This window comes from Embiotoca jacksoni, unplaced genomic scaffold, assembly GCF_022577435.1.
Source record: "Embiotoca jacksoni isolate LCO1_2020_lvr unplaced genomic scaffold, fEmbJac1.0.p SCAF_6, whole genome shotgun sequence".
Classification (NCBI taxonomy): domain Eukaryota; kingdom Metazoa; phylum Chordata; class Actinopteri; family Embiotocidae; genus Embiotoca; species Embiotoca jacksoni.
Genome location: NW_027185414.1, coordinates 20,636,549 through 20,647,936, shown reverse-complemented (window position 1 = coordinate 20,647,936; position 11,388 = coordinate 20,636,549). Strand labels below are relative to the sequence as shown.

At 40.8% G+C, this 11,388-nt stretch overlaps 1 protein-coding gene across 1 annotated transcript; it reads left to right on the top strand.

Moving 5' to 3' along the window:
- Nucleotides 1-487: 487 nt before the first annotated feature.
- Nucleotides 488-10,230, top strand: ercc3 (excision repair cross-complementation group 3). Its single transcript, XM_069174161.1, has 15 exons — nucleotides 488-655; nucleotides 1,314-1,513; nucleotides 1,642-1,878; nucleotides 2,015-2,064; nucleotides 2,159-2,294; nucleotides 2,696-2,866; nucleotides 3,122-3,326; nucleotides 3,501-3,815; nucleotides 3,967-4,151; nucleotides 4,621-4,823; nucleotides 4,923-5,019; nucleotides 6,297-6,414; nucleotides 6,544-6,662; nucleotides 9,316-9,465; nucleotides 9,605-10,230. Exons 1-15 carry the CDS (start codon nucleotides 628-630, stop codon nucleotides 9,740-9,742), a joined length of 2,352 nt encoding a protein of 783 aa, XP_069030262.1. The 5' UTR covers nucleotides 488-627; the 3' UTR covers nucleotides 9,743-10,230.
- Nucleotides 10,231-11,388: the final 1,158 nt, after the last annotated feature.

Sequence of the window (11,388 nt, the reverse complement as noted above, 5' to 3'; positions counted from 1 at the left end):
TGCATATTCTCTTGTTATGCATTATTTGTATTCAAAAAATGCCAATCTAGAATTATTTACGTTTACTTAAAACAATTTTTATTCAAATTTTGTTTAGCCAGTAAACCTATTATTATTTAATTTGGTTGCAATCAAAATACAACAGGACAGTGCATTCTCGTAAGAATTCACAAATCAGTTTACGTGTTTTGAGGAATGTGTCTATTCTTGTATGCGTAATACAGCCCCTTTTTGTCACTGCGCTAAAACCCGAATAAAACAAATAACTTCTGTCTTTTATTAATTATTTATCATAATTATATTCTGTGGAAAAACATAGAAGTTGGAATTTCCCCCATTTCAACTCAGACCCCCCCTCCCTCCCTTCAAATGCCACCAAATTTGTTTAAAACGAGCTTTCTCCAATAAATCGTCTTCAAGCAGTGTTTTATTTTGAAAGTCAAAACCGGAAGTGCGTGTATGTTATCTGACTTAACGCCCGCTTGTTTCTGTGACCGGTATTATGTCGCAGTGTGCGCCACAGCAGGCGGTCAAGTCCATCTTTGTTGACTTTCAGGGATACATGTGGCTGTTACGAAGACATATGTGACGTGTTTTGAGATGTTACCCATTTAAAAAGTTGTTATAATGGGTAAAAAGGATAAAGGAGATCGGGGTAAGATGGTAATGTTACGTTTTAAGCGACCACGTCAGCTATAAGCTATGGCTAACTCAGTGGCAAGATGACAACATATCAGTGCTGCGTGTTTCTGAACATCCTGTAGTTTTGTTCTGGGTGTCTTTGAATATCTCCACTTATTATGAAGTATTTTAGGAAAGGGTGATAGTTCTTGTAAAATGGTCGTAGCTTAAATACTTCTCATATGCTAACACATTGTGTGTCTGGCCACACTTTTTTTTGTATTGTTATTACAACTGTAGAAATGTCACATGAGAGTCACACAATGCAGGACAGTGTGGTTGTGTGAGAAGATTTAAACACGGGCTAAAATGGCAAAATAAGTCACATAAAACACACCGTTTCTTCCAGTTCGTAAACGCACTGGACATGCAGCTTTGTGCTATATCCAAATCCCCAATTCATAACAAAAAGACTGCATAGTAAGAAATCAGAACAACCTGTAGTAAAGGGAGATATTTCGTCTACTAAAATCCTGTGATCCTTGGTTTTTAAAAAGAGTCATTGAGTACATGTTGCCAGAATGGTTTCAAATTCTTAAACAAGAGAATTTACAAAGATATATACGTTGTCATCTTTTCCTTCCCTGTTACTGAAAATGTTCTCCAACTCGCGTGTGTCTGTCGGACTATAGAGAAGAAGTCTAAAAAGCGTTTCTATGAGGAGGAAGATGATGAAGAAGAGGTGGCGGGCAGCGGGTCCCAGGAGGCGATACCTGCTGCTGCAGGAAAACAGGTGGATGAGTCCAGTACGAAGCTGGACGAGTATGGAGCCAAAGACTACCGAGGTCAGATGACGCTGAAGAACGATCACTCCTCACGCCCGCTCTGGGTGGTAAGATGTGCCTGCATTGTTGGATTTCCTCACTTGAGACCGTTTGCTAATTCACAACCTAAAGTCCAGTTTTTACACAATATGTACCCAAAAGATGGACAAATCTTTTGTGTTTATTTCTGCTGAAGGCTCCAGATGGTCACATCTTCCTGGAGGCCTTCTCGCCAGTGTACAAGTACGCCCAGGATTTCTTGGTGGCCATCGCAGAGCCAGTGTGCAGGCCTAACCACGTCCACGAGTACAAGCTAACTGCCTATTCCCTGTACGCCGCCGTCAGTGTGGGGCTACAGACATCTGATATCGTGGAGTACCTGCAGAAACTCAGCAAGACAACTGTACCTGATGGAATCGTGCAGTTCATTCAGGTCTGATTTGGAGAGTATCTGGTGTTTAAGGAAAGAGGAGGGAGCGATACGATTATTGAAACTTTTTCCAAATGTATTGCTTTTTAACGTGGCATGCAAGTTTCAGTTGTGAAACCACTGCTTCTCTTTCACTCAGCTCTGCACAGTGAGCTACGGCAAAGTCAAGCTTGTGCTCAAGCACAACAGGTGAAGTCATTTCAAAAAACATTCTTTGTGTCTTTGCATCAGTGATCATTGCTTCAGCGTCAGCTTTTAAACTGTGCTTCCTGTGCTCCCTCAGGTATTTTGTTGAGAGTGCATTCCCTGATGTGATCCAGCGCCTCCTGCAGGACACTGTGATCCGTGAGTGTCGTCTCCGTACTGCAGATGGAGCAGATACTGAGCTTATTACTGAAGTCATCCACAGCAAGTCAGCGGTATGTCAACCCACATCTTCTTTTTCTACTTGCACACATAACATGTGAAATAATACTTTTATTTTTTTTTTTATTGTTTTAATTATCCGTTGAATGCACACAAAATGTATTTACTACCCTGAGTAGGCTAAATTCAGCTCAGTGCAAAAGACTTTATTCTTTCAACCAGAAGGTATCTAAAATCTTCATTGTGCAGCGTTGTGTATGTTAAAAGTTTGACATCAGAAGGCTGTTTTTTTAATTAATCTCCTGAAAGTTTCATTAAATTGTTGGCTTGATCCACTAATGTTTAGAAACACTTAATATCATAATGTAGCATTGCACTAATCTGGAGAATGATTTGCTGTCCTTGCAAAGATGTGGACAGCTAGATGACCAACAGATCTTCCTTTTTCTTACAGATCTCCAGGTCAGTTCAGGAAAAAGAAGGTACCTCCAACTCACAGCAGCCCAGCGATGGACAAACGTCCACGCAGCAGGTCCCCGAGGACATCTTCAGCTACTATGAGCAGATGGACAAAGAAGAAGAGGAGGAGGAGGAGACTCAGACTGTGTCCTTTGAAATTCGTCAGGTGCGAACCTGTGTGTCCCCCCCCCCCCCCCCGCTGAATCACTACTACCTACTTAAAATGATTGCTGGACATTTTTAAAGCTTTAAATTAATTTTCTGTCATGATTAAGATTTTTGTAGCAGAAACTGAATTCAGCTTCGCTAGAAAAATAACAGGTTGTGTTTTGTCACTTTATTTCAAGTTAAGTACCATAATGAAAAATAAAAAAAATTTGCACTGTACTCTGAACTTGTTTTCTTCTCTAATCTGGTGCAGGAGATGATTGAAGAGCTGCAGAAGCGTTGCATACAGCTGGAGTACCCCCTCCTAGCAGAGTACGACTTTCGCAATGACACAGTCAACCCAGACATCAACATAGACCTGAAGCCCACTGCTGTGTTGAGGCCCTACCAGGAAAAGAGTCTGCGCAAGATGTTTGGAAATGGACGTGCTCGCTCCGGGGTCATCGTGCTGCCCTGCGGTGAGACAGCTGGTTCACTGTCAATGAAAAAAAGGCATTGAGTGAGAAAACAGAAAGCATTTCATTGCAATAGGATCCTATCTTGAAATACCAAAACGTGTAGAACGGAAATTTGAAACGTTAATAATATATTATCTAAAATGTTAAAACAAATCATTTGCTTTTACTTTCCAGGAGCGGGAAAATCTCTGGTGGGTGTGACAGCTGCGTGCACGGTGCGTAAACGCTGCCTGGTGTTGGGTAACTCCTCCGTGTCAGTGGAGCAGTGGAAGTCCCAGTTTAAGATGTGGTCCACTATTGACGACTCTCAGATCTGCCGCTTCACCTCCGATGCAAAGGACAAGCCGATCGGCTGCTCAGTGGCCATCAGCACCTACTCTATGCTGGGTCACACCACCAAGCGCTCCTGGGAAGCTGAGAGGGTCATGGAGTGGATGCGGAGCCAAGAGTGGGGTTTGATCATCCTGGATGAGGTGCACACTATCCCTGGTGAGCTCTTACAATACATCAGTTTCGCTTCCAATGTAAACGTGTCATGCCAAGGATATTTTGAATTATCCTTTTTGGGACAATGAGATATAGACACACGAGATAAGATTAATCTACATCCTAACATAATAATTCTGTGCTGTCTCTGTAGCGAGGATGTTTCGTCGTGTTCTCACCATTGTCCAGGCCCACTGCAAAATGGGCCTCACAGCCACACTGGTCAGGGAGGATGACAAGATCGTGGACCTCAACTTCCTAATTGGGCCGAAGCTGTTTGAGGCCAACTGGATGGAATTACAAAACAATGGTTATATTGCCAAAGTCCAGTGTGCAGAGGTGAGTCTTGAATTTCACAAAATCAGAACAGCTAATATCACAACATTTTCAAACATGTAAACAGCTTTGATTGGGAGCTTGTTTCTGTGCAGACGCCATTTAATGTGATGCAAGTCAGAGTTGTGTCAGTCCACGTGACGATCGTTGATCATTGAGTAACCTCGGCTGGGGTCTCATGTATGAGAGTTAAACCCAGAGATGCAGCCAATAAAGTGATTTCTTTATTATATAAACCTTAATATCATATGACTCAGACAAATTTTAACAAGGCTCTTGGTTGTAGATGCAGTGAAGTTTTAACTGTTATATTTATATCAGTGACCTGAAAGTTGATCTTTTCTTATCAAAAGTCAACAGTAAGGAGTTGTTATTATAATACGTCTTGATTATTATCGTTAATATGGCAGGTGGCTGCATTACCCATTGAGCATAAATTAATCCAAGCAATGTCTCCATGTGTGTTTATCAGGTGTGGTGTCCGATGTCTCCAGAGTTTTACAGAGAGTATGTGGCCATTAAGACAAAGAAACGCATCCTGTTTTATACAATGAACCCCAATAAGTTCAGAGCGTGCCAGTTTCTCATTCGCTTCCACGAGCGGCGCAACGACAAAATCATTGTCTTTGCTGACAACGTGTTTGCCTTGAAGGAATACGCCATTCGCCTCAACAAGTGAGTTATTAAATTTAAATGTTCCATATAAACTGCCTATTCAGATATTATTTTTTTATGTTTTTAACGCTGTTCTTTAATTTTTTTTTCCCTCTCTAGGCCGTACATCTACGGTCCGACCTCTCAGGGGGAGCGAATGCAGATTTTACAGAACTTCAAACACAACCCCAAGATCAACACCATTTTCATCTCCAAGGTAAACCAATCGTTCTCTTGTGGATTCAGTGCATGTAATATGTGGCATACTCACCATTCAGCCACCATGCACCCTGTGGTCACCAGTAGGAGGCACACCGCTGTTTCTAGACAACTAACTGATGAAGTGTCTCTAGTTTGCTCTCGTTCTGCACTGCTAGTTGTGTGTTTTTTAGGACGTTAACAAGTGGATTATAATCAGATTGAAACAGTAATCCAATCCTGTTTTTAATACATTCTTGGCTTGAAACTTTTATTCGAAAGCATATTGTATAAACGAATTTGACTAAAATCGGTTTATTGGGAACAATGAGGAAATTAAAGAAGTAAGTTTTTCACTGTAATCACGTCTGCACATGCTGTGTCATTGATCCAAAAAGGTTTTTGGATACCAAGATACACAAGAATAACTTTCATGGGACTAGATAACAGAATGACACGTTGCATGGAAGCTAAACCTGAAATGAGCTGGTTATGTACCAGCATCTGGTGAAAGTTTCCTCCATCATTAAGCCGATAAATTTAAGTTGAAAATACATTTCTTAACAATAAAGCATCAACAAGACTTTTTTTCTCCATCGTATCCCAGAGGTGATGAAGGGAGAGATTTTGGATCATTCTCCTTAAAGATACACTTTAATTTCTTTAAGTTTACATCCAAGAGATTTTTGCTCCTGTTTCTTGTCTGTTCTGTTTATTTTACTCGCAATCGTTTATCAATCCTTCTGCCCTCAGTCGCTATAGTACTTGAGTTTTTGACGTATTGACAATATGCCCAATTAACTGGTGGGTGACAGACTGAGTTTTTCTCTGGTATCATGAATATAGCAACCTTCCTTGTGTAAACAAACAACAACTGACTGTTTTCTCAGAGCTCACTTCTTTGTTTTTTGCCATTTTCACAGTTGCCTTTGAAATAATCAGTTCCAAGTTAATTAATGGTAGATGTATAAAGTTATTTGCACTTCAGTTCACAGTCAGTGTCCATAGTCTAGTAGTGGGAGGACCAACCAAAAGTGTAGTTCATCACCTTAATGATGGACACGTTTTTTTTTTACTAAGTTTAACATTCAGAACATCTAGAGGAGTGTGTTCGTGCTTTCTGAAGTGACAACCTGATTTATTTATTTCAGGCAGGATATTTTTTAAACTGCTAAAGGTGTTGACCTTGCCAAAGTGTGGGGAAAAAAAATCACACACAGTTTGATAAAACTGTAAATACATACGGGTACAGTGAAATGGTGGTAAATCTGTGTGTCTCTTTGAATGTGTGAACAGGTTGGAGACACTTCCTTTGACTTGCCAGAAGCCAACGTGTTGATCCAGATCTCATCCCACGGTGGATCACGCCGACAGGAGGCGCAGAGGCTCGGCAGAGTCTTAAGAGCCAAGAAAGGTTCGTCTGTTTGCAGCAACAAAACACTTGGTCATTAGCTCACGTGTGACACATGCCAACCTAATTGTCTTGTTCACCACCATCTGTGAACTAAAGCCATTTTTGTCACTCCATTGTCTGCCTATTTAGGAATGGTAGCAGAGGAGTACAATGCATACTTCTATTCCCTGGTATCCCAGGACACTCAGGAGATGGCCTACTCCACCAAGAGGCAGCGGTTCCTGGTGGACCAGGGATACAGCTTTAAAGTGAGCTCACCCCTGCACCATTTCATCATCGTAACACAGTCTCACATTATTTTTCTCTCCTCACATAATTGAATCGAATATTTTCACCCTGTTATTGTATTGTACATTTCCTTCATTGACCTTACAGCCCGTACCGATATAAGTTTGCTCTCACAGTTTCACAGGGTTCCCACGGCTCAGGGAATTTCAGGGAATATCGGGGGATTTTAAAAACTCTTTTCCAGACAGGGAAAGTCAGGGAATTTTATATTTCTTTGGGCCAAGCCATAGAATATATCAGGGAAATTTGTTTGCATGTAATATTTTCAATATGTGTAGCGATAATGTTAGTTAGCTAGTTATTGTCAATGAGTATGTTTGGTAGCATTAGCGGTCACTGACAGAAATAAAAAAATATGGCTTATTAGGCTGAGAGCTAAATACCGTTATTGTTAGATAAACGTACATGCGTTTAATTTCTTTCAATATTGGCGGTTCTGTTCATTGCAGGTCATGGAATTTGGTATTTGACTTGGTGGAAACTCTGCTTTCATTAATTTCACTTAAGCCCAGATCATGCTTGACGCACAATGTAAAGGGGCAATAGGTTCATTTCACTTAGACCCCGGTTTCCACCTGGCATCAACATGTGTCTGGATGAGATTGGATCACAAGTGGCCAGCTAAAAGTACAGGTGTGCACGTTCCCAGCTTGCATTGAGCTCTGATCTGCTCAGACCACATTCGGAGAAGGTCTGAGGTGTTCTATTCACCCTTTGTTACATGCGTCCTCAGTTCGTCCTGGGCCACATTGAAAGAGTGCCTACTTTGCTTACAAACTCTTGATTAAACAATAAAAATAAATGCAGCTTGTGTTCATATCTGACCCGGTGCTCCCACGTGTTCCTGTTACGTTGAATTCAATCGTTCACCTGAAGATTTCATTACATTTAATTTAGCTGATGATTTTATCCAAAGTGACTTACAATAAGTGCATTTCAACCATGAGGGTACAAAACCCAGAACAACAGGAATCAAGAAAATACAATTTCTTCAAGAAAGCCAAACTACAAAACGGATGCGGGCAGCTACTGGTAACCAGTGAAGGGAGCGGAGGAGGAGCGGAGTAGAGGGAGTGAATTTCGGGAGGTTAAAGACCAGTCGAGCTGCGGCATTCTGGATGAGCTGCAGAGGTCGGATGGCACTAACAGGTAGACCTGCCAGGAGGGAGTTACAGTAGTCCAGACGTGAGATGACCAGAGTCTGGACCAGAACCCGCGCCGCCTTCTGAGTGAGAAGAGGACGTATTCTCCTGATGTTGTGCAGCATGTATCTACAGGAACGCGTCGTTGCAGTGACGTTGGCAGAAAGAGAGAGTTGACTGTCGAGTGTCACGCCGAGGTTCCTAACAGTCAGGGTCGGGGATAACAGAGTTGTCCAAGGTAATAGTCAGGTCGAGGGTGGGAGAGTCTTTCCCTGGAAGGAAGAGCAGTTCGGTCTTGTCGAGGTTGATTTTCAGGTGGTGAGGAAATCCACTTAGAGATCACCTGCCTGCCGCATGCACTTGTATTTGTAGTTCACAGAAAAACAGTTGGCAATTACCAAAAAAAGAGAGATTAACTTTAAGGTCACGGATATTAAACAGATTTTTAGTGATTTAAAACATAAGCTGCCATGTGAGGCTTGTTGGTCCGCATCCAAGTCATTAATCTGATCAGAATCATTGGGATGCTGACGGTTCCGGTTCCTGTGCGTATTGACTTTATATTTTCATGACATGTGCTCATCGATCACTTGCATATCGAGCAGCTAAGTGAGATCCACTCAAACATATTTTAAACTTTTTAGTTGTAATTTCTGCTTTCTAAAACCTTTTACAGTGTTCAGTTTGCTGCTGATTGTTTTCTCGAATAGGTCGCAGATCAAAACACATCAGCAGGCTGCACTGTATAGTGTGGAGAATAGGTTTATTTTAATTATTAGTGTTTTTACAAATGTGAATTAAGTTTTCTTACTTCAGGAACACAAACTGAATGTTCTGGTTTCACTTTGACTCTCCCTTTTATCAACTTTGAAAAGTTTAAAAAACAAATTGGATTATCTGCTCTCAGTTTTTGTCCCAGACTAGTTTAATTTTGATGTAATAGATTTACAAGGGTATGGTTTCATCATATCCCGTCTGCTTGGTGGCAGGTGGTGTGTGACCCGGTCCAACATGCGTTGACACTGACATCTGAGAGGGATTCTGGCAACAGCCAATATAAGTTTACTTAATGAGACGAAACAAAAAAATTAACCACGGAAGAAATTGGTTTCACAAAAAGCATCCTTCACCTACAAAGAAACTTTACAGTTTATCAGAAAAGACAGCCTATTTGGCTGTACACACACATCTCTACAGTTTTTTGGGGGGGAATATGGTTCATGTCAGATGGCAAAGTGCCTGTAAAGTATTACATAAAAACAAAAAAGTGCAACATTTCATACAAAAAAATTAAATACATTTCTTACTTGATGTCGACTAGCTTTTTGCCATGAAATGGTAAAAAAATTAAAAAAATTCTTACAAGTATTTCTTGCAAATTTTTTCTGGACAAATCCTTAATCGTCCTTTGAGAAACCTCCCACTTGTTTCATTTACAAATGTAATTACTCGTGCTCCTCTTCCGTTATAGGTGATCACAAAGTTGGCAGGTATGGAGGAAGAGGACTTGATGTTCTCCAGCAGAGATGATCAGCAGCAGCTGCTTCAGAAGGTCCTGGCTGCTTCAGACCTGGATGCTGAGGAGGAGGTGGTGATCGGAGAGGGAGGCGTACGACTACAGGTGAGGGCTTTAGCCAAACTTTGACTCTGAATAAACATATATAGTTGTAGACAAAAGTTGGGGCTCCTGTTAACAAATTCCATATATTAAATATTACATTATTCCTCCGTTTTTTTTCTTCTTTTTGCTCCCTTATCAGGTGTCAAGGCGAACAGGCACCATGAGCTCCATGTCAGGTGCAGATGATACCGTCTACATGGAATATCAGAGCCGAAGCAACAAAGCGTTGGCAGCAAGCAAGAGCGTCCATCCACTGTTCAAACGCTTTAGAAAGTAGATCCACGGACTCTGACGCCTAAATACATACTGTGTCGTAACAGGGAAATAGGGTCGAAGGTGGAGGGCAACATCGGGTGTTGAGCAGCAGGCTTACACAGTCCATCCGGTCCGGTGAACACGGCAGTGAGTGGACAATTCCTGTCAAGTATTACAGCTTTTGACATTCACCAATGTCTGTACACAGAATGAGAGTGTACGGCTACTTAAATATCAAGTAGGGAAAGTTTTTAGGTAAATAAAGATCAGCTTTCATTCCTTTGGCAGTGTGACAAATAAGGTGTCTTATCTACTGTTACTGGTAACATTACTCAGAAACATAACAGCAAGCACGTAGTATGTTTGACATGATTACAGCTTTTTTGTAAATGTTGCTACGTTGGGCATCAATCTGTTCCTGAAAGCCCCATTGATGATCATTTTTACTGATATGTTTTGTTATAAAATGTCCTTCTGTAAAATGTTCCTAAATATATTTTGAAAATGAAATGGCTCTGGAATTTTCTTTTTCAAGTTTACATTTGGTTGAACATTTGAACTGGCAAAGTCACACACTGAGACATCACTGGCTGCGGGAGGCTAAAATCAAAGACTTGTATACAGTGTTAACAGAAACGAGATCAAATCAAAATGGAACAAGGTAACATTTAAAATTGGCTAGTAAAGAAAACGCATAAATAAAATCTTTCCTGGAAGTGTTTAATAATGACAGTAGTCACCTCTGACACATGACTGTCTTTCTTACTACACGAGTGGATTTGAAGTTGGCCAAATAAATGTTTGCTTTGTTCAAAAGATTTCTTTCCCTTTGAGACTTAAAGGAGGAAAAACCTTAAACTTTGTCTTGGGCATTGCATGATTAGGGATGGGGGTCTACATCATTTGCTGGTTGATGACTTTAACATTTTTCCTGAAAGATTTTGTCGAGCCTAGTGCCTCGTGCAAGCTGTGAAATGGCTGAGTGGGGGAAAACACGCACCTCTCGCTGGCCACGCTTTTCTGGACCACATGGGCATTCCATGGCTTAATCACTATTTTGTTTTCTCTGCAGACTTGAGGCTTATTGGCTTGGAAGGAAAGAAAAGTAAATCGATAGATTTAAATCCACGTGTATTTTGGGAAAAGAGGCCAGATAGGGTCACCAGAAGTATTTGTATCACACTAGAAAGCAATGATCCTGCTAAGATACACCCTTATAGTTAATGTATGGTGTGTGGGTCAGTTGTTCATCTGTCAGAAAAAAAGTAAAGGCAATCATACTCACAAACATAGTGACCACCTCAAAAAGTGAAGATCAACACCAAAAGTTTATATCCACATGTGCACTGTCTAAGACAGATGTTTGCTGAAATGCCATGTAGGAAAGGTTTAATTGTCTGTGAGGTTTAAAAGAATGTTACATAAAGAAATGTTATGCCTTTACGAGGTCCAAATTTAAATAACTTTATGAAATTTGTCATCAGAGATAATACTAAACCTGTCAGGATTTTTTTTTTAAGTATGTAAACTTTTAAACATTAATTCACTTGAGCACTTACATATGTTTAAACTGCTGATCTGTATTGCTGTGCTGGATACATGAGCTGTGGGTGGAAGTTCCCCCTCTTTTTAGACAGCAGTCAAAATAATGTGACTTGATTTGACGTC